This window comes from Pan paniscus, chromosome 2, assembly GCF_029289425.2.
Source record: "Pan paniscus chromosome 2, NHGRI_mPanPan1-v2.0_pri, whole genome shotgun sequence".
Lineage (NCBI taxonomy): Eukaryota > Metazoa > Chordata > Mammalia > Primates > Hominidae > Pan > Pan paniscus.
This window is the reverse complement of record NC_085926.1, coordinates 43,402,465-43,429,970: the sequence shown is the minus strand read 5'-3', so window position 1 is coordinate 43,429,970 and position 27,506 is coordinate 43,402,465. Positions and strand designations below refer to the sequence as shown.

General features: G+C 39.2%; 1 protein-coding gene across 12 annotated transcripts in view; it reads left to right on the top strand.

The window, feature by feature from the left end:
• Positions 1–27,506, top strand: part of ANO10 (anoctamin 10) — a 325,599-nt gene that overhangs the window by 208,548 nt on the left and 89,545 nt on the right. For 7 of the 12 annotated variants that reach the window (XM_055109751.2, XM_063602760.1, XM_055109748.2 and 4 more), the window contains one exon: positions 26,266–26,334. The exons of the other annotated variants lie outside the window; for them this stretch is intronic. In XM_055109751.2, coding sequence (XP_054965726.1) covers positions 26,266–26,334 — 69 coding nt within the window. The remainder of the gene's footprint in view (positions 1–26,265; positions 26,335–27,506) is intronic. 12 annotated transcript variants of the gene reach the window in all.

Genomic DNA, 27,506 nt, shown 5'->3' with positions numbered 1-27,506 from the left:
TTTTTTACTCTTGCTAGAGTTACGCAGGAAGTCATTATTTCCACAGGAAATAAACAAAGACATTTTCTTAAAAACGAATGATCATCTTGTTGAATTCCTGCCTTGTGGCATTTGATGCTGACCATCCATCCATGTCCCAGAGCACAGGAAGCTTATAGCATAAAATCATTAGTTAGAGAAGATATCATTAATTCTCAAACATGACCAAAAATTGAATCTTTTAAGAGACAAATTTAATAAACATTCTCTTTCTTTATGATCCATGGCCTTTTTCATGGATTGCCTCCCCATTATGAGTTTCTCCTGGAGACTGGCCCTCCTCCCTCAGCTGACTGCAAGGGTACGGCTTTGCTCCTGGTGGGGACTGTGTCCCCATCCCTGCCCTGTACCCTGCCCAGTGGTGAGCACATGAGCACCCAGCCTAGGCTCCACCCTGCAACCCATCCTTGCAAGGTTTGAAATTGCCTCAAAGAGTAGTCTGTTTTGGTCTGGCTGCTCTCCCAGATTGGAGGGATGTGAGATTAGGAGCTATTGGCCAAGGCCTTTTTGGTCACACAGTCTGGGACTCAGAGAGAGCCCCTCAGAAGCTAGAGAGAAGTAGAAGTAGGAACTCAGCAGAGAAGAGGCTTCAGGGTCATGCCTGGCCATCTTTGACTATTGGAAGGTTAGTGTGTTTACCTGGGTATGGTGTTTTGGGGGGCATAACTGTGTTGGGAGCAGTTCCTAAGGGCAGAGTTGTTCACAGTTCACATAGCAGGTGTCACACTGGGGAGCAGGTGGCATATTAGATGATTGTTCAGGCACTTCCAATCCTGAGATCCCATGGTTCTCTAAAGGCATGTCAATGAAAAGAGTCAAACTCTGTGAAATATTTGAAGAGACTTATTCTGAGCCAAATATGAGTGACCAATGGCTCATGACACAGCCCCAGGAGATCCTGAGAACATGTGCCCAAGGTAGTTGGGCTACAGCTTGGTTTTATACATTATAGGGAGACATAAGACATCAATTATCTAGGGGCGGTGGCTCACACCTGTAATCCCAGCACTTTGGGAGGCCAAGGCAGGCGGATCACGAGGTCAGGAGATCAAGACCATCCTGGCTAACACGGCGAAACCCTGTCTCTACTGAAAATACAAAAAATTAGCTGGGGGTGGTGGCACGCACCTGTAGTCCCAGCTACTCGGGAGGCTGAGGCAGGAGAATTACTTAAACCCAGGAGGCGAAGGTTGCAGTGAGCTGAGATCACACCACTGCACTCCAGCCTGGGTGACAAGAGCAAGACTCTGTCTCAAAAAAAAAAAAAAGAAAAGAAAAAAAAAGAAAAAAGACATCAATCAATACATACAAGATGTACACTGGTTTAGTCCGAAAGGTTCTCTGAGGTTCAGGCACTGTGGACTGTCATTTTAGTGTGATTTGGAAAGCCTCTGGCTTCCAGGTCATAGGTGGATTAAAAGATTTTCTGACTGGCAATTGGTTGAAAGAGTTATTATCTAAAAACATGAAAATCAATAGAAGGGACTGTCTGGGTTAAGATTAAGTGATTGTTGAGACCAGGGTTTTATCATGCAGATGAAGCCTCCAGATAGTGGGCTTCAGAAATAATAGATTGTAAATGTTTCCTATCATTTCTGTCAGTCTTAAGGTCTCTGTTTTGATGTTAATGCTGGTCAGCTGGGCCTGAATTCCAAAAGGAGGAGGGTATAATGAGGCATGTTCAACCCCCCATGTCCCATCATGGCCTGAACTAGTTTTTCAGGTTAGCTTTGGAATGCCCTTGGCTGAGTGAAGGACCCTCAGTCAGATGGGGAGCTTAGAATTTTATTTTTGGTTTATAGGCACAAATTGAGTATCAGTCTTAGTACCTGGCATAATTTAAAAACTACATTTTACTCATTTTTTTCACTTACAGTTGACCAAGCAAATTCAGCTTTTTTATCTAATCATATTTTGTTTTTATAAAAGTAATACATATAAATAATTTTAAAGGTCAAATATTCCTTTAAGAGTAATAACAAAAGAATGGGTCTCTGCCCTTTCCCAATTTCCTAGAGTATATGACTCAAATTTTTAGCCCTTTTTCTGCTGTTTACCTCTGTATTTCTAAATACTATGTCTTTCAGTTTTATTGACTCTCTACTATAAAATATGAATGTCTTTATGTTCCATCTTGCCAGTGTAATTTCACATCACAACTTTTGGTTAAATCAGTGATTGTATTGTTATACAATTAGTATATTGTATTATTATACAATTAGTAATTGTATTATTATACAATAATACAATGTAGTGGTTGTATTATTATGCACATTGTATTTGTAGATAAGTACGTAGTGTGCCATGATTATGTTTCCTTAAGCATAATTGAGTTGAAAACGGCCTTGTTTTTTCTTTGTTTGGTTTCTGTGTACCTATCATTGATTCTTGCCTAAACATAGTGTGCTTAAACACACCAGACAGCCTCTCAGTGTGTTGTGTTGTTTTCCTTGGAGAGGGTATTCCTGGAACTGTGGTGTTCCCTTCCCATTTGGGCAGTTCACCTCCAGACTGGCTGCAGGGTTTCTGTCCTCACTTCCCAGCTTCTTGGGAATTCACTTGGCTTCTCGTTTCCCACCCCTTTCTTGTAACCCCCTCCTTTATCTTGGCAGGTTCATGAGAGATAGTTTGGAATCTTGCATATCTGCAGACATCTTTATGCCCATCTGCCCTCCAAATTTGGAAGATGTTACCCATTGCCTCTAACATTGCTGTTGAGAGCCTAATGCCAGCCTGACCCCTGATCCTTTACACGGGGTCTGTTCATTCTCTCTGGAAGCTTTCACAGTCTTCTCTTTATCCCTGGTGTCTGACATTTCACAATGATATGCCTTTGTGGTCTCCTCGATCAGAGGGACTTAACACTTGCAGACACCTGTTCTTCAGTTCTGTGAAATCCTTGAATTATTTCTTTGAGAATTATCTTTTCTCCATGTTCTATCTTTATTTCTGGCCCTCTGTTGCATTTTCTGGACTTACCATTTGTTGTATGTTTTCCCCCTATTTTTGTGTCTCCTTGTTTGTTTGGGTTCTTCTGTCTATTTTGAGATTTTCTCAACTGTATTTCCCAATTCTTCTATTGAATGTCAGCAATCATAAGTTTAGTATCCAAGAGCTCTTCTTTATTCTCTGAATGTTCCCACCTCCTTTTAGAAAATAGCATTCTGTACTTTATTTCATGAATGCAGTATTATCCCTCTGTACTTTTCTTCTGATCTCTGCTTTGTCTCTGTTTCCTCCTAATTCCTCTTTTAGTGGAAAGGCGTTTTCATTATTGTGTTACTGCCCCTGGTGCTGCCTGTAGTTCAGTCTCACTTGATAGGAAGTCTTGTGTCTTCCACTGGATGAGAGAGGGGATGGGACTTTGAAGGATAGAGAGGGGACAAGGAGTGTCTTCTGCCCTTCTGCAGCCCTTGTGAGGTCCTAGGCTCTATCTCCTGGGGTTCTCCAAGGCCCAGGCACTGTGGGCTATCATTTTATGGTGATTCAGAAGGAGGGGAGAGCAGACGTAAGTTCATCTGTTTAATCCAGAAGTCTCCCAGGTCTCCAGGTCCCAGTATTACACTTTGACTTTAACCATTTGGTAATTAACTTTTCTCCTACTTAGTCTATCCACTTAGAAATATCTGCAGCCTTCAACTTTCCTTTTTCCCTCCCTCCTTTCCTTCCTTTCAAAAAGCTCTCTTCAGGGCAGATGTACCAATCACATTTCATTAGAGGTCCTTACTTCTCTGGTTCTTTTTTATTGTTGAGTCCTGTGAATTTGATAATTTTTCATAGATTATTGAACTTTAGATTGACCAACTTCTGAATTAATAAATATATCAAAGTTTAATATTTATTTTTTATTTCTAACTTCACCTACTTGAAAAAGAAAGCAACAACAATGTTTAAAATGTAAATAGGATAATTAGGTATAGAAACTTTCAGAGAACATCTGGGATAACAGGGACTGTGTGTTTTTACCACATGAGACATGATACAGCTTTTATACAATTAGGCCTTAATGCTTGCTCTTATATTTTCATGTTAGCACAAGTGAAAAGGAAAAGGTAGTGCCTCTTTTCTGTTATTAAACAAAAGGATCAGGGAACCTTGATTAACACAACAATCTATGTCCTCAAGGATAGTTTTAGAAAACCATTCAGATGGTTCACTATAGTTTCTAAAGTGCCCTAACTTGTGGAGGCATTTCTGTAGGGGGCTATAACATTATAAAACAGGTACTTGGGTTTGCTTTTAGATGCTCTAACCTTAAAATGGAGACAATTTGGAAGTCTAAGGATATATCAGACTTTTTAAAAACTATTTGACTTCTCAAGCTTTTGCCAAATGTTTGATCACAGTCAATTTATTATTGAATTATCTGCTACATATGTATGGTGTGAATAATCTGTGTTTGAAAATGAGAAAAATTGTACTGTGTCAAATATGAATACTACATAGGAGTGAGAGCTAAGCATTAATGTAAATTAATTACTTGTGCCAAAGACTTCTCCCCACTAGGAGGACAGCCTGTGTTAGCACAAGCATAAACCATCAGAGTAGACAGAGCCACTATTTTTCTGATTGTGATGATGTTGGAATTTCTCACTCACACATAGTCACTACAGTGAAATGAAAAAAGCATGGGTCCTGGAGTCAGACAGCTAAGATCCTGGCTTCAGATCTCACTAGCTAGGGGAAGTTACTTTCCAGACCTTAATTTCTTAATCTATAAAATGGGTGGTTAAAGTCCCTACTTTAAAGGGTTTGTTAGGCTTTTTTGGGCTTTTCATTTATAAAACACATAGCACAGTGGTGAGGTCATAATAGATGGCTGCTGTTTTTTAGGTTGCTGATTTCAGAATTATCATTTTGCATAGAAGAGGCAACTTTGACAAGGACATTTTAAGGCATCTGTTCTGACTAACCCCAACTTCCGTCTCCAGAACCTCACTCCATGTGGCTTGTATAGACAGCTCACTAACTTTGTGACCTTGGCCAGGATACGTAACCTCTCTGATCCTCAGTTTCCTTATCTGTCAAATGGGAATAAATGTAGTTTCTGCCTCATAGGGCTGTTGTGAGCATTAAATGAGTAAATATATGAAAAGCACTTAGAATAGGGCCTGGCACAAGGTAAGCATTGTGGTAAAGTGTGAACTGAAAAAACAGAGACTACTTCCTTAGAGATGGGCCATTGGGAAATCACTTCTCAACATTCCTCCCTCACTCCCTATGTGTGCCTCTGGTGTGCAGGTTGGCGGGCCCCTGCCAAAGTCAAAGAGGTCTGTCCAATTGTAAGTGATACTGGCTCTTTTTTCTGCCCATAATGAGCAACAGGCACCTTCTATGTTAAGATTATGCCTTGCCCAAACAGGAAGGCCACGTCACCTTCGCGTCTTCCTGTGTGCTATTGTGTGTGAACACACCCAAGGTCGACTGACAGTATAGGGGATGTTAGAACATTTAAGATGAGGGGTAATTTGTCATCAGGCTATTCCCTCCTGCTCTGAGCTTACCACAAGTACAGTATTATGGTCCAGGATCCAAGGAAGCATTACGAGTTTTAGATCTGTGCTCAGATTGTTCCGTTTGATTTGCAAATGACTTTTATGCAATGACATTTTGATTTAGCACTTAAAATATAACTGTCAGCTGTTATTAACAATTATCTTAATAAAATGAAATGGAAGGTAATAGATGGAGTACGTCTTGCTTCATTTTCTGTCCATACCACTTAGGACAGTCCCTAGCATATGGTAGATGCTCAGTAAATGTTTGAGTAAGTAATTTATTAATTATTTTCATATTCATTAATAAAAAGGGAGAGGTGGTACATCTTTTTTGTGCATCTGCCTAAGTTTTATCCACTACAATACCTTTGATATTATTCTAGCTTTTCTTAACAGTTACAATAATACTGTATATTCTCAACATCATATCATCTCAATATGCTGATCAGTTTTAATTTGAGGGATAATGAAAGATTTCTCTATTTGTAAACCAGTAGATAAATAACAGGGCTTGTCTCTAGGGAGAATACTGTAAGATGGTAGAGGGGTGCAGAGCAGGAATGGATGGAAGATCTTTTCTGTATATTCTTTGTCTTTATTTTTTAAAACTATGTATACACATTACTTTCTCAAATAAAAGAAATTTTACCCATGTTAAAAGAAAAAAAAACTCTTGTATCTGCCCACTGTGGAGATCTGCCTGCATTGAATAGTACAGGGAAATTACTTATTGATCAGCAAATTGCTTATTGATTGGCAAGGTTTGCTATGTTTTCTTTCTTCTTTCAAAATACATGCTATGGTCATGCATGAATTCAGGGATAGTCTTCATTTTCTTTGAGCAGTTAATCTTAGGCTATCTCATTATTTTAATGTTTATTAGTGGTATAGCTTGCTCATACTAAGTTCCACAAAGTGATCTAACTCAAGATTTCTTGGGAAGATGGTGAAGTAAGGGAAAAAACCGATAAAAACTACAAAGAAAAAGGAAAGTAAGGAGAAAACTCCATAAACCAAGAAAAGGAAAAGGAGAAAACAGGGAGCTGGCAGGGAAGTGGTGTCCGTTGCATTCTACAGGTGTTGAGAAGTTTTTATCTGATATAACGTGAAGGACAGACCAACTTCAGGAAGACACTAAGAACCAGCCAATGTCTTCCCTTCCTGAGACAATTGGTGGGATGACATGAGAAATGAATTTAACAAATGCTAGTAGACCACTACAGACCCCGCTAATTGGAGATCAAAAGCAGGCCTAGAAGAGGTAGAGACTCTTTCTACCTTAGGATTCAGTAACATTCACAGAATGGGTACATGGATATCACCAAAATAAACTGAAAACTTGGGGGCAACCTTCAGGTCTACCAACAATTATTTTTTGGAATTTTCTTCTGTTCCCCTTTGGTTTTTATTTAGACATAATTAAATACATGATAATTTTAGGGGGAAAGTAGATAAGCTAACAGAAAAAAATACTGTAAAACCCAGAAAAAAATACTGTAAAACTAGTTAACATTATAAAATGACAATAATGAGCAAACAGTATATCAAAATATATGATTCTGAAGTAAATCACATAGAATAAATATGAGATAATGGCCATGGACATTTTTGAAGAAAATAAAGCCACAATAACTGAAAAATTATGATATTGGCACCAGAATAAATAGACAGATAAATAGAACAGATCATAAAGTCCATGAACTGTCAAAAATATAGATACATACAAATTTGTAGGCCAGGTGTGGTGGTTCACACCTGTAATCCCAGCACTTTGGGAGGCTGAAGTGGGCAGATCACTCGAGGTCAGGAGTTCGAGACCAGCCTGGCCAACATGGTGAAACCCCATCTCTACTAAAAAATAAAAAAAACTTTGCCAGGTGTGGTAGCACACGCCTGTAATCCCAGCTGCTCCGGAGGCTGATGCAGGAGACTGTCCTGAACCCAGGAGGCAGAGGTTGCAGTGAGCCAAGATTGCGCCATTGCACTCCAGCCTAGGCAACACAGCAAGACTTCATCTCAAAAACAAAACAAAACAAAAACAAAGAACCCCCCCCACAAATTTGTGATAGGCATTTTTTGCCAGTAGAAAAATGATTGATTAGGTATTAAATGTTGCTGGGACAAATGGCAAGCCATTTGGGGAGAGTGGATAAAGCCTCCCCTTTTTTAAAGTACACACTGAAATGAAATTCAGTCAAGTTAAATATATGAATATAACAAATTAAAACCATAAAAGGACTGGAAAGAATTATAGGTGAATATTTATCTGATCTTTGGGTGGGGAGACCTTGACTATAAGAATGACACCAAAGAGAGAAACTCTAAGAAAAAAAATTCACAGGTTCTTCAGGCTAATATTGTGTGTAAGGTTCAAGACCGAGAAGGAGCTATATGTCCAACATTAGATAATTGAATAAATGTTGACCCATCCTTATAATGGTATATCTTGCCACTATAAACATAAAACTGTATGTAAGTATTTATCCTTGGAAAGACAGCCGTGACATAGTGCTAAGTGAAAAGCTTATAAAGGCATGTATATAGATGTTTGCTTTTGTATAAATGGCCTGGGCAGATATAATCCAATGTTAACACCAGTAGTTTTCTCTGGCTATTAAGATTTGGGTAATTTATTTATTTTGGCTTTTCTGTGTTTCTTTCTTTTCTCCTACTATAGTGATTATATATTTAAATAATCATGTCTAGTTAAAAACCAAAGGACAAAAAAAATTCTACAAAATAATTAGTGATAATAAAATCAGAGAGAAAACTGAGCTTCAAACTCCCCTCTTGACTAGATTAGATAGATAGATTTCTTAGAAAGATTTTGGGGACCATCTGTTTTGTTGCATGATAACAGCATTTCTTTATGTGGCAACTTGAATCTGTAATGACCATAAATGCAAATTTCTTTAAACATAAAAATCAAATACATGTATTCATTCTAAAATACCACTAAAGGTCATATTTTTAAATGATGATTTATTATAGTTGATATTTGACTTATTTATACATTCATTCTTTTTAAACAGTGTTTGTTTTAATTTTTCTGAATTAAACATCAAAGAGCTGTTTTAAAATACAAATTTACTGTGGACAACCAAAGTTAATGAATGAGAGCTTTGGCTAAGCCAGTTTAAAACATTTACAAGTCAAAAATGTAATCAAGGAGAGATTGTTTTAGTTTATTGTCCACCAAGAAGCTTAGCTGCCAGCAAGAAAAACTCTCATTTTCTGGGGAAATGTTGCTCCTCCTGCTTTGAGCTCTGCAATGTTTTATCGACTTGGAAAAACAACATACTAGTTTTGATAATCAATCCTGATAAAGTCCTCTGAGCCCATCAGTTTTCTCTTGTGAGCTGACAATCTTCTAATGTGAAAAAGGAAGAAATTGGGGTTGGGGGGGCGGGGAAGTACTGAAACTTGCAGCAAGTGGTATGACCACGTGTAATCAGTCTTATATAGCACTTTATATCCTAGGTGGAAATCAAATAATCATCATTTTGCCTTTGCTTGAAATTGCTTTATACCAAAACCAAAAAGTCCTCTGTTATACCACTTTTTCTCAGTTGCACACAATATAAAAATGCTCTTTGGACCATTCCAAAACTATACACATGCTGGCTGGGAGGAATGAATGACTGTGTGTGTTTGCTCTGAACCCTCCTCAGCCCAGCTGTGTTGTCACTTGGGCTGCACTCTCACTGTCATCACCAGGCCTCTGTCACTGACTCCAGAACTCTCCATCTTCAGAGGTTGTAATTTTCTTTGTATAGCCTTCCCCACAACCCCACCCAATAATTGCCATTTGTTTAAGAATACCTCAGGATCATTCATTCATTTATTCAATATTGAAGTGCTGCTGAACATCCTATGACGTCCAGGGCAGCTCCCCACAACAAAGAATTTTCCAGTCCAAAATGTCAGCAGTGCTGAGGTTGAGAAACGCTGAGGTTGAGAAACCTTCAGTTAAATCAACTATTTTCTTCAGCATGTCTAGGAACAGTATTGGGCATAAAGTGGTAGAAGAGCGAATGGGATTTCTTTCCTACCATTCTGGTAAATTGGCACATGAGAAAAGTCAACAGATAACAAATAATGACAGTGGCATGTGGGAGAGGCGCGTGTGGCACTGAGAGCACAGGGGTGGTCATGCTCTCTCTGACTGTGCCTGTGGGGCTCAGAGCATTCCAGACCAGCTTTATCATGGTAGGCAAGAGGAGCAAGTAGAGTGACGTGGCAGGAGCCTAGCAGTGAGGAAGAACGTGGCTTATGACATCCAGGAGGAGAGCGTAGACAGCGCTGGGCATGGAATCAGGCCAGCAAAGTGGACAGTGTCTCGTCATGAGAGATCCAATACTGGGCACTGATCACGTTTAAAAGAGACCAGAGAGACATAATCAAATGCTGTGCATGAATTTTGACTAGATTCTGTCTAGTAGGAAAACAGCTATAAAAAAAAAAAAGACATTTTGGACCAAAAATCTTCCAGAGAGGATTTCACAACACACTGATTTGCCAAGATTAGTTTTGTGAATGATTTCTCTCCACTTATTACTTTGAAATTTTCAAATATACAGAAATGCTAAAAAAGTTCAGTGAATAGTTGTATGCCTTTAACCCAAATTCTGTAATTGTCATTCATATTTATCATTTTGCTTATATTTGCTTTATTTTTATGTATATACATGCACATACAGACCATACAGATAAAAACACAACTTTTTAAAAAATGAACTTCTTGAAAGTAAGGTGCAGACATCAAGGCAATTTACCTAAATATTTCAGCATACATCTCCTAAGAATAAGGATAGTCTCCTATTTAATCCCATTGCCATTATCACATTATGAAAATTAACAAGAATTTCATAATTTCCTCTAAAATCTGGTCTATATTTACATTTCCCCAATTGTCTTCCAAAATTTTTTTTATAGCAATTTTTCCTCGTACGTCAAATAGGAAGAGCCAGTCAAAATTCATTGCATTTGGTTGTTATGCCTCTTTGGTCTCTCTCTCTGTCTTTTTTTTGGCTAGTCAAGTGCAGTAGTGAGAAGGGTGGGGAAAGAGTGGAACAAGGAATTCGATCTGTAACTGACCATGAACAATCAACTGAGATAACTCACTGTGATAACTTCAGACCCTCTTTTTTGGTGTCTTTTAAACTTGAACAGTCCTATCACCCTTTCCCCCTACCCACCATATCAGTGACTTTTTTTCATTTTAAAAATTTTAAGGGTTTTTAAAAAAATTTACATACAGGAAAAATCATACTTTTTGGCGTAAAGACCTGTGTGTTTTTGTATTAATTCATGTAATAATAATCAAAATTAAGAAATAGAACAGTTTCATCCTCCTTTCCAAATTTCCCTCCATTGTCAAACTCTCTCCCTACCCTTAACCACTAATCTGTTCTCTCTCCCTACAAGTTTTGCCTTTCTCAGAGTATCATATAAATGGAATCATATAGTACATAGGCTCTTAAGTCTGTTTGTTTTTCACTTGGCATAATGCATTTGAGATTCATCCATGTTATTGCATTTATCAATAGTTTGTTCCTTTTTTGTTGCAGAGTAGTGTACTATCGTGTGGATATACCACAGCTTGTTTTTCCATTCTGTAGAAGAGGAATATTTTGATTTTTTTCCAGCCTTTGTGATTTTGAATAGAGCTGCCATAAACATTTGACCTTTTTTCATCCATTTATTTGTGATCATCACTGATAAAGTAGCCATGACATTGATTTTTGAAGAGGCAAGGTCAGCTTTCCTGTAGATTGTTCCACAGTGTGGATTTGATTGTTTCCTATGATGTTTTGTTTCACTTTTCTTAAAAAGAAATTTTTTTCAGAGATGGGGTCTCACTGTGTCACTCAGGCTGGAGTGCAGTGGCACTATCATGGCTTACTGCAGCCTCAAACTCCTGGGCTCAAGTGATCCTCCTGCCTCAGCCTCTTGAGTAGCATGTCCAGCTTGCTTTGTTTTCTTTTTCTTTCTTTTTTAAATACTTGCTCCTCTGTCACTGTAATATATTGGAAATTGTGTCTAGAAGCTTGGGATTTCATCATAATATGGGAGTACCTGTGGGAGCGTATCATTTGTAGGAATGTCTTCAAGAAAACTGGTTACATGTGGAATTTAACACCCTTGATGTTCACCCAGACGCCCTGAACACTCCTCCTCTGCGGCAGAGGGACATGATGAGGTTTTGGATCAAGAATAGAAAATCTAGACTTGCAAGGAATATTCCATTTCCTAAGCATTGAATTTTAAAACTTTGTCTCTTCCTAAATAAGAGACATTTTATGGCAAGCAAGTAAGGAAAAAATAAATCTTTTATTTATACTTGATTTTTTTCCTAATGTTTCTGTTTTAATTGGATATACTTTTTCTGTTAGTTAAAACTGGGGTTGAGTGTTTGATGTTTTTATAAATAGGTTTCCAACTGGGGGAAAGTGTTTTCTAAATATTTTCTGGGTCACCACAGCAGTGTTATGTAAGAGAAGAAATCATTATAGCATCCTTCTAAAAATACTTTAATGGAAAATTATTCTACAACCAGACTATATCTGTTTAATGATGTAACATTAAACAGTCTTGATTTACAATGTAATTTATAAATTTATAAACTTAATTTTTTTAGAGCAGTCTTAGTTTTATAGAAAAATTATGCAGAACGTAGAATTACCATATATTGGCCAAGAGCGATGGTGCACACCTGTAATCCCAGCACTTTGGGAATCAGAGGCAGGTGGATCATTTGAGTTCAGGAGCTTGAGATTAGCCTAGCAACATGGTAAAAACCACTCTCTATAAAAATCACAAAATTAGCTGTGTGTGTGGTGACATGCGGCTGTACTCTCAGCTACTCAGGAAGCTGAGGTGAGAGGATTGCTTGAGCCCGGGAGGTTGAGGCTACAATATGCCAAGATTGCATTACTGCACTCCAGCCTGGATGACAAAGTGAAACTCTGCCTCAAAATAAATAAATACATAAATAAATAAATAAATAAATAAAATAATTACCAGGCCGAGGCAGGCAGATCATGAGGTCAGGAGATCGAGACCACGGTGAAACCCTGTCTCTACTAAAAATACAAAAAATTAGCCAGGCGCGCCTGTAGTCCCAGCTACTCGGGAGGCTGAGGCAGGAGAATAGCATGAACCCCGGAGGCGGAGCTTGCAGTGAGCCAAGAGCGCGCCACTGCACTCCAGCCTGGGCGACAGAACGAGACTCCGTCTCAAAAAGAAAAAACAAAAACAAAAGAATTACCATATATCTCCCATACTCCCCATAGCCCAAACAGGTTCCTCTGATCTTTTCACTGTCTCTATAGTTTTGCTTTTTCCAGAATGTTGGAATCATTCAGTAGGTAGCCTTTTCAGACCTGCTCCTTTTACTTAGCAGTATCCATTTAAGATTTCTCTATGTCTTTTCATGGTTTGATAGGTCATTTCTTCTTACCACTGAGTAATATGTCATTATATAACTATGCAACAGTTTGTTTATCAATTTATTTACTGAAAGACATTCTAATTGCTTCCAATTTGGGCAATTATGAATAAAACTGTTATAAAGTAGAATGTAGTTTTTAAAATACAACTCCAATTGTTGATACTTCTCTGAAGTTCAGCAACATCTGCATTTGTTAAGCTTTACATTGACTATTTACCCACAGTATGTCCAAGAATGTTTCCTGACAGCACTAGCCATCACAAAAGCAGATGATCAAATTCCTTGCCTCGTGGAGCTTCCTGTCTATCTAAGAAAGAGCTGGATTATATTTAAAATATATGTTTGTGGGTGTGTGGAATTAATATATATACAGACATATGTGAACCTCTACAAAAACTTTTAAAGACTCTAGTCATTAGAAGAAGATTAAACACTGAGTATAGAAGTATGTTTAAGGATAATGGGAGACTGAAGGCCATGGACTTCCTTAGTGGGGGTGTTCTGGAGAAGAAACATTTGACTGTGATACCTGTGCAATGACCACCATGCATCTCTTATTTAGGGTAGCTTCATTTATAAAGGTAAAAGCACTGGTTCTTGGCACTTCCAGAAGCCTTCAGAATTTTCACTCCTAACAGTGCAATTAATGAAACAACTGAACAGGACCTGGAATATTATAAAAGAGAATAGTGAAAGATTCTTGACAGGTCATGTGCCTTCAAGTCCTGTTAATTTGATGAATCAGTAGGAGATGAAATCAATATAAACCTGAAGGAATTGTCCGCGGGGTAAATCACTAAAAGCAGCTGATTAGGCCGGGCACGGTGGCTCACACCTGTAATCCCAGCAGTTTGGGAGGCCAAGGTGGGTGGATCACGAGGTCAGGAGTTCGAGACCAGCCTGGCCAACATGGTGAAACCCCATGTCTACTAAAGATACAAAAAAAAAATTAGCCGGGCATGGTTGTGTGCGCCTGTAATTCCAGCTAGTCTGGAGGCTGAGGCAGGAGAATCGCTTGAACCTGGGAGGTGGAGGTTGCAGTGAGTCGAGATCGTGCCATTGCACTGTAGCCTGGGTGACGGACAAGACTCCATCTCAAAAAAAAAAAAAAAAAGCAGCTAATTGATGTAGGATTGAAAATCCAGCCAGGCGTGGTGGCTCACACCTGTAATCCCAGTACTTTGGGAGGCCGAGGTGGGCGGATCACGAGGTCAGGAGATTGAGACCATCCTGGCTAACACAGTGAAACCCTGTCTCTTCTAAAAGTACAAAAACTTAGCCAGCCTTGGTGGCATGCAGCTGTAGCCCCAGCTACTCGGGAGGCTGAGGCAGGAGAATCACTTGAACCCAGGAGGCGGAGGTTGCAGTGAGCCGAGATTGCACTCCAGCCTGGGCAACAGAGCGAGACTCTGTCTCAAAAAAAAAAGAAAAGAAAAGAAAAGAAAACCCACTGAGATGTTTAGGGAAGAGATTTGAGTTACCACCACCACAGTCTGACCTGCTGAGATTGTTTAGTTTGAAGCCTGGATGCATTCATGAAAACAGGTGAAACATTGGGTGCTGTGGGGACTTTGTAAAGCTTGATTTACATTTAAAGTTTATGTGAGCTCCAGAAATCCCGAAAATTCACTGTTTTTTTGTACAGTCCTAGAAAGCCATGTGCACACATACCAGGCACATGGTGACAGTTCTTCCACTGGTGCAGCCTTTGCTCTGTCACTCTTTGACTCCTTCACTGGAAGCTTCCATTCTTCCAGGGCTCTTTCTGTTACAGGAAAGTGTTTTGGGTCAGAGATAATCCTTTCAGCATTTCCCAAGGGCCCATGTGTCAATACTGTGCTGCACACTGGGGATGCCATGGTGACTGAAATAGTTGTGGAAATTATGAAACCAACTTGTAGAGTAGACCACTTTGTGAAATCCTTAAGGATTACCCACCTACCAGCATTGTGCCCACAGCAATTTTTTAAACACATAAGAAATCACTGCTAAAAATTATTAGACATTATGGCCAAAGCAGGAAAGTAATTTTGCTATGAAAGGAAAATAGCTTGTGGATTGAAAGGATTTATAATTAAAGCTTAAAATATGACCTAGATACTCACATTATACAACCCCAGGCACCACAAAAGAGTACTTATGCTCAATGCTAAGAACTCCATCACTGTGATGAAAGCTAAATAAAGTGTCAGTGTTTTTCCATGTAGTTTCATAGCTATAAATTGACTGGAAAACTCTAAATTCGTTTGTATTTTCTTTTAATTGTCTTTACAATCTGGTTTGTGAATCTCTCTGTCTGACATTGTATTTATTACTGTTGCAGTTAAAATTAGAAGAGTTAAGGAAGGATCACTGCATTATACCTTATGCACTATTCTTCATCAGCTTTCTTGAAGTATAATTTACATACAATAAAGAGGACCCATTTTAAATGTTCAGCTTGATAGGTCTTAACAATTGTATACATCCAAAATCACCACCACAAGAAGATTTAGAACATTTCTATCACTCTGGAAAGTTTCCTCCTCCCCTCTGCAATCAGTCCCTTCTACTCCCCAGCACAGGCTGTCACTGAAGTGCTTTCTTGTCACTACAGATGACAATGGCCTGTTACAGAAATTCATATAGATGGAATAACATAGTAAGTATTCTTTATATCTGGCTTTTTATTTAGCATAATGCTTTTGAGATTCATCCATGTCATTGCATGTAGCTTGTTGCTTTATATTGCTAAATATTTATTCCATTGTATGAATATACCATAGATTTCTTATCCATTCACCCATTAATGAACATTTGGGTTGTTTCCATATTTTTACCGTTATGAATGAGGCAGCAGTGAACATTCTTGTACCCATTTCTCATGTGCATATGTCTTTATTTCTCTTGGGTAAATACTTTAGTGGAATGACTGAGTCTTATTATAAGTATATATTTAACTTTATAAGAAATTTTCTAACTGTTTTATAGAGTGGTTTTAACATTTTACATAAACTTCAACCAGCAATGATTGAGAGTTCCAGTTGTTCTAAATCCTTGCAAATATTTGCCATTGTCAGTTTTTAGTTTTTTTAGCCATTCTGATAGATGCATTGATATTTCATTGTGATTTTAGTTTGCATTTCCCTGGCAACTAATGATGTTGAACATCTCTTCATGTGTTTATTAGCATACTATTTGTGAACATTCTGTTAAAGTTTTATGCTCATTTTTGTTGCACCATCTTTTCATTATTGAGTTTCATGTGTTCTTTACATATTCAATACACAAGTTAATTGTCAAATATAATACATATATTGCAGATATTTTCCCCAGTGTATGATGTGCTTTTTCATTTACTTAACATAATGTGTTGAAGACAAATTTTTAATTTTTGGTAAAGTACAGTTTCTCATTGTGCGTTTGTGATTATTGCTTTTTTATGTCTTGTCAGAAAAATCTTTGGTTACCCTAAGGTCCTGAAGATTTTCTTCTATGAGTTTTACAGTTTTAACTTTTACATTTATACCTATGATCCATTTCAAGTTAATTTTTGTTTATAGTATGAGAGAGAGGTTAAGGTTCATTGTTTTCCTATATGAATATCCAGTTGTTACTCTAGTCGTTTGTTTAAAAGACCCTTTTTTCTCATTGATTACTTTCGCACCTTGTCTACATTCATCTTGCCATATATGTGTGTCTCAATTTCAGGACTCTATTATATTCCATTTATATATCTATATTCTTATGTGTTAATTACTGTTTTTTTTTGTTGTTGTTGTTGTTGTTTTTTGAGATGGAGTCTTGCTCTGTCACCAGGCTGGAGTGCAGTGCAGTGATCTCGGCTCACTGTCACCTCTGCCTCCCGGGTTCAAGCGATTCCCCTGCCTCAGCCTCCCGAGTAGCTGGAACTACCGGCACGCACCACCACGCCTGGCTAATTTTTTGTATTTTAGTAGAGACAGGGTTTCACCATGTTGGCCGGGATGGTCTCAATCTCCTGACCTCATGATCCACCCTCCTCAGCCTCCCAAGGGTGCTGGGATTTCAGGCATGAGCTACCATGCCCAGCCCAATTACTGTTGTTTTAACTCTTCATATCAGATAGTGTTAGTCCTGTAACTTTGTTCTTTTTTCAAGTTGTTTTGCCGTTCTGGATTCTCTGCATTCCCAGAGGAATTTTAAAATCAATTTGCTGATTCCTACAAAACTTTTTGAGATTGCATTTCATTAGATTGATTTGGAGAAGATAAACTGACATTTTAACAATATTGAATGTTCTAATTCATGAACTTTGTATATCTTTCCATTTATTTAGGTCCTCTTTAATTTTTCACAACAATATTTTATAGATTTATTTGACAGAATTTGTACATATTGTATTCATCCCTAAATATCCATTTCCAATTTTAATTGCTGATACAGTCATGTGCTGCATAACAACATTACAATCAGTAATGAACCATATATATGACAGTGGTCTCATAAGATTATTTATTTATTTATTTTTGAGATGAAGTCTCGCCCTGTTGTCCAGGCTGGAGTGCAGTGGTGTGATCTCAGCTCACTGTAACCTCTGCCTACCAGGTTAAATTGATTCTCTTGCCTCAGCCTCCAAGCAGCTGAGATTACAGGTGCCTGCCACCATACCTGGCTAATTTTTGTATTTTTAGTAGAGACAGGGTTTCACAATACCACATTTTTACTGTACCTTTTCTATGTTTATATATATTTAGATACACAAATATTTACCATTGTGTTACAGCTGGGGACAGTATTTAGTATAGTAACATGCTGTACATTTTTGTAGCCTAGGAGCAATGGGCTATACCACGTGGCCTAGGTGTGGTAGACTGTCTAGGTTTGTGTAAATACTGTCTATGATGTTTACACTATGACAAAATCATCTAATGACACATTTCCCAGAATATATATCCATTGTTAAGTGATGCATGACAGCTGACAGGAAGAAAATTGCTTTTTATGTTGACCTTTTATCCTGAAACTTTGAAAAATTTGCTTATTAGTAATAGTTTTATTTATATAGGGTAAAACTTAGGATTTACTCTGTACATGACCACATCATCTGCAAATAAAAACAAATTATCTTCTTCATTTATAATCTATAGGTTCTTTGTTTACTTTTCTTGCCTGATTGCACTGGTTAGGACCTCCAGCAGAATGTTCAATAGAACTAGTAAAAGTTATCATTCTTGTTTTGTTCCTGATTTTAAGGAAAAAGCAATTAAGTTTTTACCATTAAGTATGATGTTAGTGACTCTCTTTCTCAGTATCTTTTTAAGATTGAGGAAATTTGCCTCTATTTCCATTTTACTGAGACTTGTTATCCTGAATGACTACTGAAGTTTGTCAAAAATTTTCTGTATATATTGATATGATGGATCATTTTTCTCCTTTATTCTGTTAATGTGTTGAATTATATTAAATAACTTTCTAATGTAAAACCAATCTTGCATTTTTTTTTTATATGGGGTCTCTGTCTGTCACCTAGGCTGAAGTGCAGTGGGGCAGTTATGGATCACTGCAACCTCAACCTCTTGGACTCAAGTGATTGTCTACCTCAGCCTCCCAAGTTGCTGGGACTATAGGCATGTGCCAACATGCCTGGCTAATTTTTTAATTTTTTGTAGCTGCAGGGTCTTGCTGTGTTGACCAGGTTGGTCTCAAACTCCTGAGTTCAAGTGATCCTCCCACCTTGGCCTCCTGAAGTGCTAGGATTACAGATGTGAGCCACCAAGCCTAGCCCAACCTTGCATTTCTGAAATATATCCCACTTGGCCATATTTTATTAGAGATTGCTGGATTTGATGTTCTAATATTTTGCTAAAGAATTTTACATCTATACCAATGAGAGATATTGGTCTGTGGTGTTCTTTTCTTGAAATGTTTTTGTCAGGTTTTGGTATCAGAATAATACTGTCCTCATGAATGTCCCCTCCTTTTTTTTTTCGGAGAGAGGCTGTGTAGGATTGATGTATTATTCCTTTTTCAGGTTGCTGATAAAAACATACATTGGGCAATTTACAAAAGAAAGATGTTTAATTGGACTTACAGTTCAATATGGCTGAGGAAGCCTCATGATCATGGCAGAAGGCGAAGAAGAGCAAGTCATGTCTTACATAGATGGTAGTAGGCAAAGAGAGAGAGCTTGTGCAGTGGAACTCCTCATGAGACTTACTCACTATCACGAGAACAGCATGGGAAAGACTTGCCCCCATGATTCAGTTACCTCCCACCGGGTCCCTCCCACAACACATGGGAATTCAAGATGACATTTGGGTAAGGACACAGCCAAACCATATCATTCTGTCCCTGACCACTCCCAAATTGTACATCCTCTCATTTCAAAACCAATAATGCTTTCCCAACAGTCCCCTAAAGTCTTAGCTCATTTCAGCATTAACTCAGAAGTCCACAGTCCACTCATCCAAGACAAGGCAAGTCCCTTCCACCTGAGTCTGTAAAATCAAAAGCAGGTCAGTTACTTCCTAGATACAGTGGGGGTACAGGCATTGGGTAAATACAGCCATTCCAAATGGGAGAAATTTGCCAAAACAAAGGGGCTACAGGCCCCATGCAAGTCCAAAATCCAGCAGGGCAGTAAAATCTTAAAGCTCCAAAATGATCTCCTTTGACTCCATGTCTCACATACAGGTAATGCAAGAGGTAGGTACTTAGCATTGAGCATAAGTACACTTTTGTGGCACCTGGGGTTGTATAATGTAAGCATCTAGGTCATGTTTTAAGCTTTAATTATAAATGCTTTCAATCCACAAGCTATTTTCTCTTCATAGCAAAATCTCCTTTGACTCCATGTCTCACATCCAGGTAACGATGATGCAAGAGCAGCTCTGCTCCTGTGGCTTTGCAGGGTACAGCCTCCCTCCTGGCTGCTTTCAGGGGCTGGTGTTGAGTGTCTGCAGCTTTTCCAGGTGCACACTGAAAGCTGTCAGTGGATCTGCCATTCTCAGGTCTGGGGGACAGTGGCCCTCTTTTCACAGCTCCATTAGACAGTGCTCCAGTAGAGACTCTGTGTGGGGGCTCTGACCCCTCATTTCCCTTCCTCAGTGTCCTAGCAAAGGTTCTCCATGAGAGCCCCGCCCCTGCAGCAAACTTCTGCCTGGACATCGAGGCATTTCCATAGATCTTCTGAAATCTAGGCAGAGGCTCCCAAACCTCAGTTTTTTACTTCTGTGTGCTCACAGCCTCAACACCACGTGGAAGCTGCCAAGGCTTGGGGCTTGCACCCTCTGAAGCCATGGCCCGAGCTCTACATTGGCCCCTTTTAGCCACGGCTGGAGTGACTGGGACACAGGGCACCAAGTCCCTAGGCTGCACTCAGCATGGGTACCCTGGGCCTGGCCCACAAAACCGCTTTTTCCTCCTAGGCCTCCTGGCCTGTGATGGGAGGGGCTGCCTCCCATCTGACATGCTCTGGAGACATTTTCACCATTGTCTTGGGGATTAACATTCAGCTCCTCGTTACTTATGCAAATTTCTGTAGCTGGCTTGAATTTCTCCTCAGAAAATGGGATTTTCTTTTCTATCACATTGTCAGGCTGCAAATTTTCCAAACTTTTATGCTCTGCTTCCCTTATAAAAATGAGTGCTAGGCCTGGTATGGTGGTTTAACACCTGTAATCCCACCACTTTGGGAGGCCGAGGTGGGTGGATCACCTGAGGTCAGGAGTTCGAGACCAGCCTGACCAACATGGCAAAACCCCATCTCTACTAAAAATACAAAAAATTAGCCAGGTGTGGTGGTGGGTGCCTGTAATCCCAGCAACTTGGGAGGCTGGGGCAGGAGAATCACTTGAACCCGGGAGGCGGAGGTTGCAGTGATCTAAGATCGTACCATTGCACTCCAGCCTGGGTGACAAGAGCAAACCTCTCTCTCAAAAAGCAAACAAAATACTGAATGCTTTCAACAGCACCCAAGTCACCTGTTGAATGCTTTGCTGCTTAGAAATTTCTTCCACCAAATACCCTAAATCAACTCTCTCAAGCTCAAAGTTACATGAATTTCTAGGGCAGGGGCAAAATGCCACCAGTCTCTTTGCTAAAGCCTAACAAGAGTCACCTTTGCTCCACTTCCCAACAAGTTTCTCATCTCCATCTGAGTCCACCTCAGCCTAGACCTTATTGTTCATATCACTATCAGCATTTTTGTCAAAGCCATTCAACAAGTCTCTAGGAAGTTCCAAACTTTCCCACATTTTCCTATCATCTTCTAAGCCCTCCTAACTGTTCGAACCTCTGCCTGTTACCCAGTTCCAAAATTGCTTCCACATTTTTGGGTATCTTTTCAGCAGCGCCCCATTCTGCTGGTACCAGTTTACTGTATTAGTCTGTTTTCATGCTGTTGATAAAGACATACCTGAGATTGAGCAATTTATAAAAGAAGGAGGCTTAATTGGACTTACAGTTCCACATGGCTGAGGAAGCCTCATGATCATGGCAGAAGGCAAGGAAGAGCAAGTCACGTCTTACATGAATGGCAGCAGGCAAAGGGAGAGAGCTTGTGCAGGGAACTCCTCTTTTTTAAACCATCATATCTTGTGAGACTTATTCACTAACATGAGAACACCACAGGAATGACTTGCTCCAATGATTCAGTTACCTCCCACTGGGTCCCTCCCAGAACACATGGGAATTCAAGATGAGATTCGGGTGGGGACACAGCCAAACCATATCAATTGATAATATTTATTCCTTAAATGTTTTATATACTTTCCCAATAAAACTGTCTGGGCCTGAGAAGATTTTCTGTTATGAATTCAATATCTTTAATAGATAGAGGGAGCTATTCAGATGTTCTGTTTCTTCCTATGTCAGTTTTGGTAATTTTGTTCCTTATTTGTTTATGTCATCTAAGTTTTTTAACTTACAGGTATAAAGTTGTTCACATTATTTTCTTGTTATGGTTTTAATTTCTATAGAACATTTAATGATATCTCCTTTTTTATTCCTGATATTGGTAATTTATGTCTTTCTTCTTTTATTCTTAATTAGTTTAGCTAGAGGTTTAGTTTACTGATCTTTTTAAAAAACGTTTGTTCTTATTGATTTTCTTCTATTGATTGATTTCTGTTTTACTGATTTTTACACTTTTAATATTTTCTTCATTTTTTCCTGTTTTTTTTTTCTAGCCCCTTCTTAGTTCTATTATATGAAAGATTCTTAGATTAGATTCCTCAGCTTTTCTATTGAAGTTTTCATTTTGACAATCATATGGTAATTTCCAAGAACTCTTTCTGGCTTTCAATTGTTCCTTTTCTGTGAGTGTCTGCTCTTGTTGTATGAATACAAGATTTTCTTAGTTCTCCCTGAGGCTGCTGTCCTTTTTTAAAAAAAAACCCTCTCTCCTGTTCTCAGAATTATCTGTTTCATCTGGATTCATTTTCTTCTTTTTTGCCATGGCGTATATGTGCATAGCTGTGTGTCTGTCTGATTTTCTTCATGAAGACTTTTCTCAAGTGTCTGGTGAGTCTTGGCTATCTGTTCATATTGAGAATTAGCCAGTAGCATGGCTGGCTCAGGCCTTCATGATATGGGTGAGGTTTTCCAAGAGGCAAAGACTTTGCTTTATGATAGAAGACAAAGGGGAGAGGGGGAGGGTGCAGAATACACTGCCCATCCCCCAATGCCAGAATGTGGAAGGTGTTTTGAGCTCCCTTAGTCCTCCTACCTCCCACCCCAAGAAAGTTCACTTAATTTGTTTAGTAAAGATCTATTTTGTGTGTGCATGTGTGGCACATGTATGTATGCATCTGAGAGTTACTTAGCTGCAGCCATTTGCACATAGGATTATAGGGAGAGATGAACTTCCATATCACTCTTCCTACCATTATGAGGGCATTGTCCAGGTACAAAGCCTTTCCAAGGCTTTGCTGTACTGGTTGGCTTTTTCCATAGCCAAAGCCTGCCTCCATCTGGGTTCTAGGCTGTAATTTTCTACACGCAGTTTTATCATGCTATACTCTTTGATTTATTTTCTGATTTCCAGAAATTTACAGACTTTTCCTATGTGCTGATGGCCTTCTTCCCATTTCCCTCATTATTATGGATGCCTTTTTGTTTCTTTGCTGTTCTTTTGATGATCTCTCCAAATGGATATGAGAGATAAATGGAAATCTTCAACCTCCCATCTAAACCAATGCATAGCATTCTTTTTAACTTCTTTATATAGTAGTTTATAATTTTCCTGATTCCTAATCCCATGCTGCCATTTACTGGTTTGTGACCCTGAGTAACTTGTTTAACTTCTCTGTGCCTGTTTTTTAAAATAGAGATAACAGTAGTACCTATGTCATAGGATTGTTGTAAGTACTAAATGAATCATTATATACAAAGCCCTTAGAATAACTTATAGCATAAATAAGCCCTATATAAATGCTTTCTGTATCATGGTTAAGTTGTGGTCTAATTGTGTAATTGTGCATGCCTACACTGGCTGGCTCTGCATTCCGCATTTGTGTATTACAACAATGCTGTGGTGGGTGTCTCTGCTTAATGTTCATGCTCTTGGTATGTTGTAAGAATTTTTCCACAAAAGGTAGAAGTTGCTGCAGGGAAGCATGAGTATATTCTAGATTTTCATGGAGACATTAGATTACTTTCTTTGCCCTCCAGCCAACTGTGGATGTGAGAATTCTCAATGGTTTTCATCTTTTTTTCCAAGCTGATGGACAATTGGGGATGGATAATGCACTTTGATCCCTCAGCTGCAGAGCTATAAAATAAATTAAACAGGTTAAATTAAATTTGTACTTAGAATTCCTAATAATCATGAGCTGTAGACAAGGCTCACCTCACTCACAGGAGTGTGTACCTGAAGGAGGGCAGGGGCAGCTGGGATGGGCCACTGAGGAGTAGCTCAGCTGTCAGGGCCAACCATGATGGTGGAAGTGTTAAAACTAACCCACCAGCCTGGAGCTCAGTCCCTCCTTCCATGGGCGAGCCCTCACTAACTCCTACCATCTGAGGCCCCAAAAGCACTTTCCCCCTTGAATGGTTGGAGGCCTGAGCAGAAGCTCCAGACAGGCACTGGCAGGAAGCACTCACTAGCTCTGGGCCAGTGGGAAGCACCTTCCTCAGGAGGGTCCCACTGAGAAACTGGCAGCTCCATCATGCCTCTTAGCCATGTCACCTCTTGGCCATGTTCTCCTCACTCCGCACTTGGACCTTCCTCTCCACAAGTCATTCTTCTACTGGCAGATATTTCTGTGAGACCTCTGAAACCTTGTTTCATTGCCAGCAAGCCCTCCCTCCCCCTTAGCCTCTTCACAGAAGACTATCTGTGGCCCTCTCTCTGATAATACCACCTTGTTTGTTACTTACTGAATTGGATGATGCTCAATTTGGTTATCCTCCATTTACTAGGGAAGTGCATCAGGTAGAAATGGGATCTGAGCACTGACTGGTCCTTTTCCTTCAACAACACCGAATCCTGGAGCAAGTTGTGGCTACTGAAAGAAGAGAACAAAAGATAAAAACAACTTAGTGGCAGGAGGTGGGGTGGTGGTGGTTGGACAGAAAGTGAGTCAGGAAAAAAAAATTGAGAAGTGCCACCCTATGATAGTGACATATGCAGCTAGCTATTGCTCTTAGAGCCCACCTAATGGCATTAAACAGTGCTGCCTTTCTCTTCTCATATATTTATGTTCCACCTGGTTACACATAACTCAAGGGGCTCAGAGACTTTGTTTTACTGTTGTAGAGACATTGATTTGGAAGCTTGTGGCGTATAAGAAATAGGTTTAATCATCATCCTCAGCAAACTAACACAGGAACAGAAAACCAAACACCACATATTCTCACTCATAAGTGGGAGCTGAACAATGAGAACACATGGACACAGGGAGGGGAATATCACACACCCGGGCCTGTCCAGGGGTAGGGGGAAAGTGGAGGGAGAGCGTTAGGACAAATCCCTAATGTATGCAGAGCTTAAAACCTAGATCACGAGTTGATAGGTGCAGCAAACCACCATGGCACATGTATACCTATATAACAAACCTGCACGTTCAGCACATGTATCCCAGAACTTAAAGTAAAAAAGAGAAAAAAGAAGTTGGTTTAAGCCTAATGGGAGATTGAAAGCTCTCTGCATTTCTTGTCTATGGCGTCTTCATTTGATGTTAATAGGAATTTGTAATGCATAAGAGAATTCCTGTAGAAATATTTCCTATGTAGAAATATTTTCAGAATGTTTTATTGTTATGGTAAGTAAAAGGAGGATGTGGAGGAATTTGATGGAGCAAATCAAATTATTTCAGCTTAAATTTAAAAACTTTGCAGGGCAATGTGGTCTTATTGCTAGAAACATCCTTCCAAGAAGGAAAAAACAGGTATCCTGGATTCTTTGTGAAACTTCTTCTTAGAACAGATTTTTATAAAGTGTGTCTGTCTTTAAGGAGATTCATCTGTGGGGTGCTATAAGGATCTTATTGCACAGTGGTCTCCATTGCAAGGGGTCTCTTGACTAGGACTCCGGGGTCAGCATTTATAACAAGCCTTCAGGGTTTTAATATTTTTTACAAATGACAAAGATTATATATAGCACAGTGGGGATATATTGTCATCTCCCCTTTTATAGGTTAACAAGCTAGGAACAAAATGAGAGTTCTGACTCCTTTTCCAATATGTGGTTGTCTACTGTCTTTGTTGCCTGGAGCTCAGTGTCACTCAATGAAAGGAAGACAAAGAAACTTAAGTGATTATTCCAAGATCCCACACAAACTCCTATAGGAATAGGAACAGGGTAGGGGGTGGGGGATGGGGGGGCCTTGCATCTTGGTTGATCAGACTACAAGCTCCTCAAGCCCCAGGTACACCACTGCAGAACTCTCCATGTTGCACTGAGCATTTCAAGTGGCAGCTCCTCAGAACACATTAGTTAATTTGATTTCCACCTGGTACTGATCTCCTCCTTGCAGTTGATTTTATTTTAGAAAGTAATTTGTAGTTTAGAGATGGCAAGCAAAAAGCTTGTAATGAATTAGGAGTCTATAGGAAACATACATGTATTCTAAAGTAAAGCAGGTTTGGCTCTGTGTTCCCACCCAAATCTCATCTTGAATTGTAATTCCCACATATTGAGGGAGGGACCCATGATCCCCACATGTCGAGGGAGGGAGGTGATTGAATCATGGGGGCGGTTTCCCCCATACTGTTCTCATGATAGTGAGTGAGTTCTCATGAGATCTGGTGGTTTTTATGTGTTTCATAGTTCCTCTCTTGCTCCCTTCTCTCTCCTGCTGCCTTCTGAAAAAGGTGCTTGCTTCCTCTTCACCTTCCGCCACGATTGTAAGTTTCCTGAGGCCTCCCCAGCCATGCAGAACTGTGAGTCAGTTAAACCTCTTTCCTTTGTAAATTACCCAGTCTCAGGGAAGTTCTTCATAGCAGTGTGAAAATGGACTAATACAAGCATGTTTCTGCAGCAGGTTATTAACTGTCAGGGTTAACTTTGATATGTGTATTTAGCCATCTGCTAAGAGGCATTTTGTGTGCCAAGTTATTAACCACAGTGTCAAGTTCAATACCAAAGGAGTCTTTTTTATCTAGTTTCCTCCCTGACTTTATTTCAAAGCATAATCAAAGCTTTATTCTTCATTAGATTTAGTATTAGCTAATTTAGTTTTTGGCAATTTTTATTCTAGTTTCTGTTATATACCATTCATAAATTGAAATGATTGTGCCAAAACATGTTAAGTTTATAGAATGGTAATGTACTGTTGGGTGCATTGTCATGGTACATTATAGATGGCTCTGGAGCAAGATTTACAAGTAACAAATACAAGAAAGTTGTAAGTATGAAAAATCCGTACTTACTGTGTTTCACTCATAAGAACACTGCTATCCACTTTTCCCATGACCACTACCACCTCAATTACACAAAATTAAAATGATCCTACTCTTTGCTTCATGTCGCAGACACCTTTGTAATTGTATTAATTCCTGCATCTGTGACCCTCCCTTTTGTAGGCACCAATGGTATATTTGATATATGTCCTTCCCTTCCACTTTTCACTTATTTAAATTATGGTGTTTGTGTGTGTTGTAATTAATAAGCATGGCTTTGGGCTCTGAATCTCTTAATTCTTTTTCACTCAGTGTTTATGATATCTGTCTACGTGGCTATGTATGAATTTGGTTCATTGCTTCTGACTGCTACGTAGATATCCATCTTCTGAATACACCAAAGTTTTCTTATCCATTTTCCTACCGATGGACAACTCTTTGCTTCTAAAGCCAGAGCTACATAAGGATGCACAACGTTGTGTTTGCTTCTTTGTGGATGTGTGCAAGAGCTTACCTCAGAGCACAGGTGAAGAAAATGCCCAGGTTTAGCAGATTTTTAGCACCTTTAAGGCAAAACTCAGTGCCATCAGTATAATATAGGACTTCTGGAGCTTTAAAATATATACATTTTGTATAAAAGGTGACACTCAAAAATGCAGCTGAGAGTATCATTAATTATAAACTGCAGTGTCTGAAGATTCTATTTTTGTAGC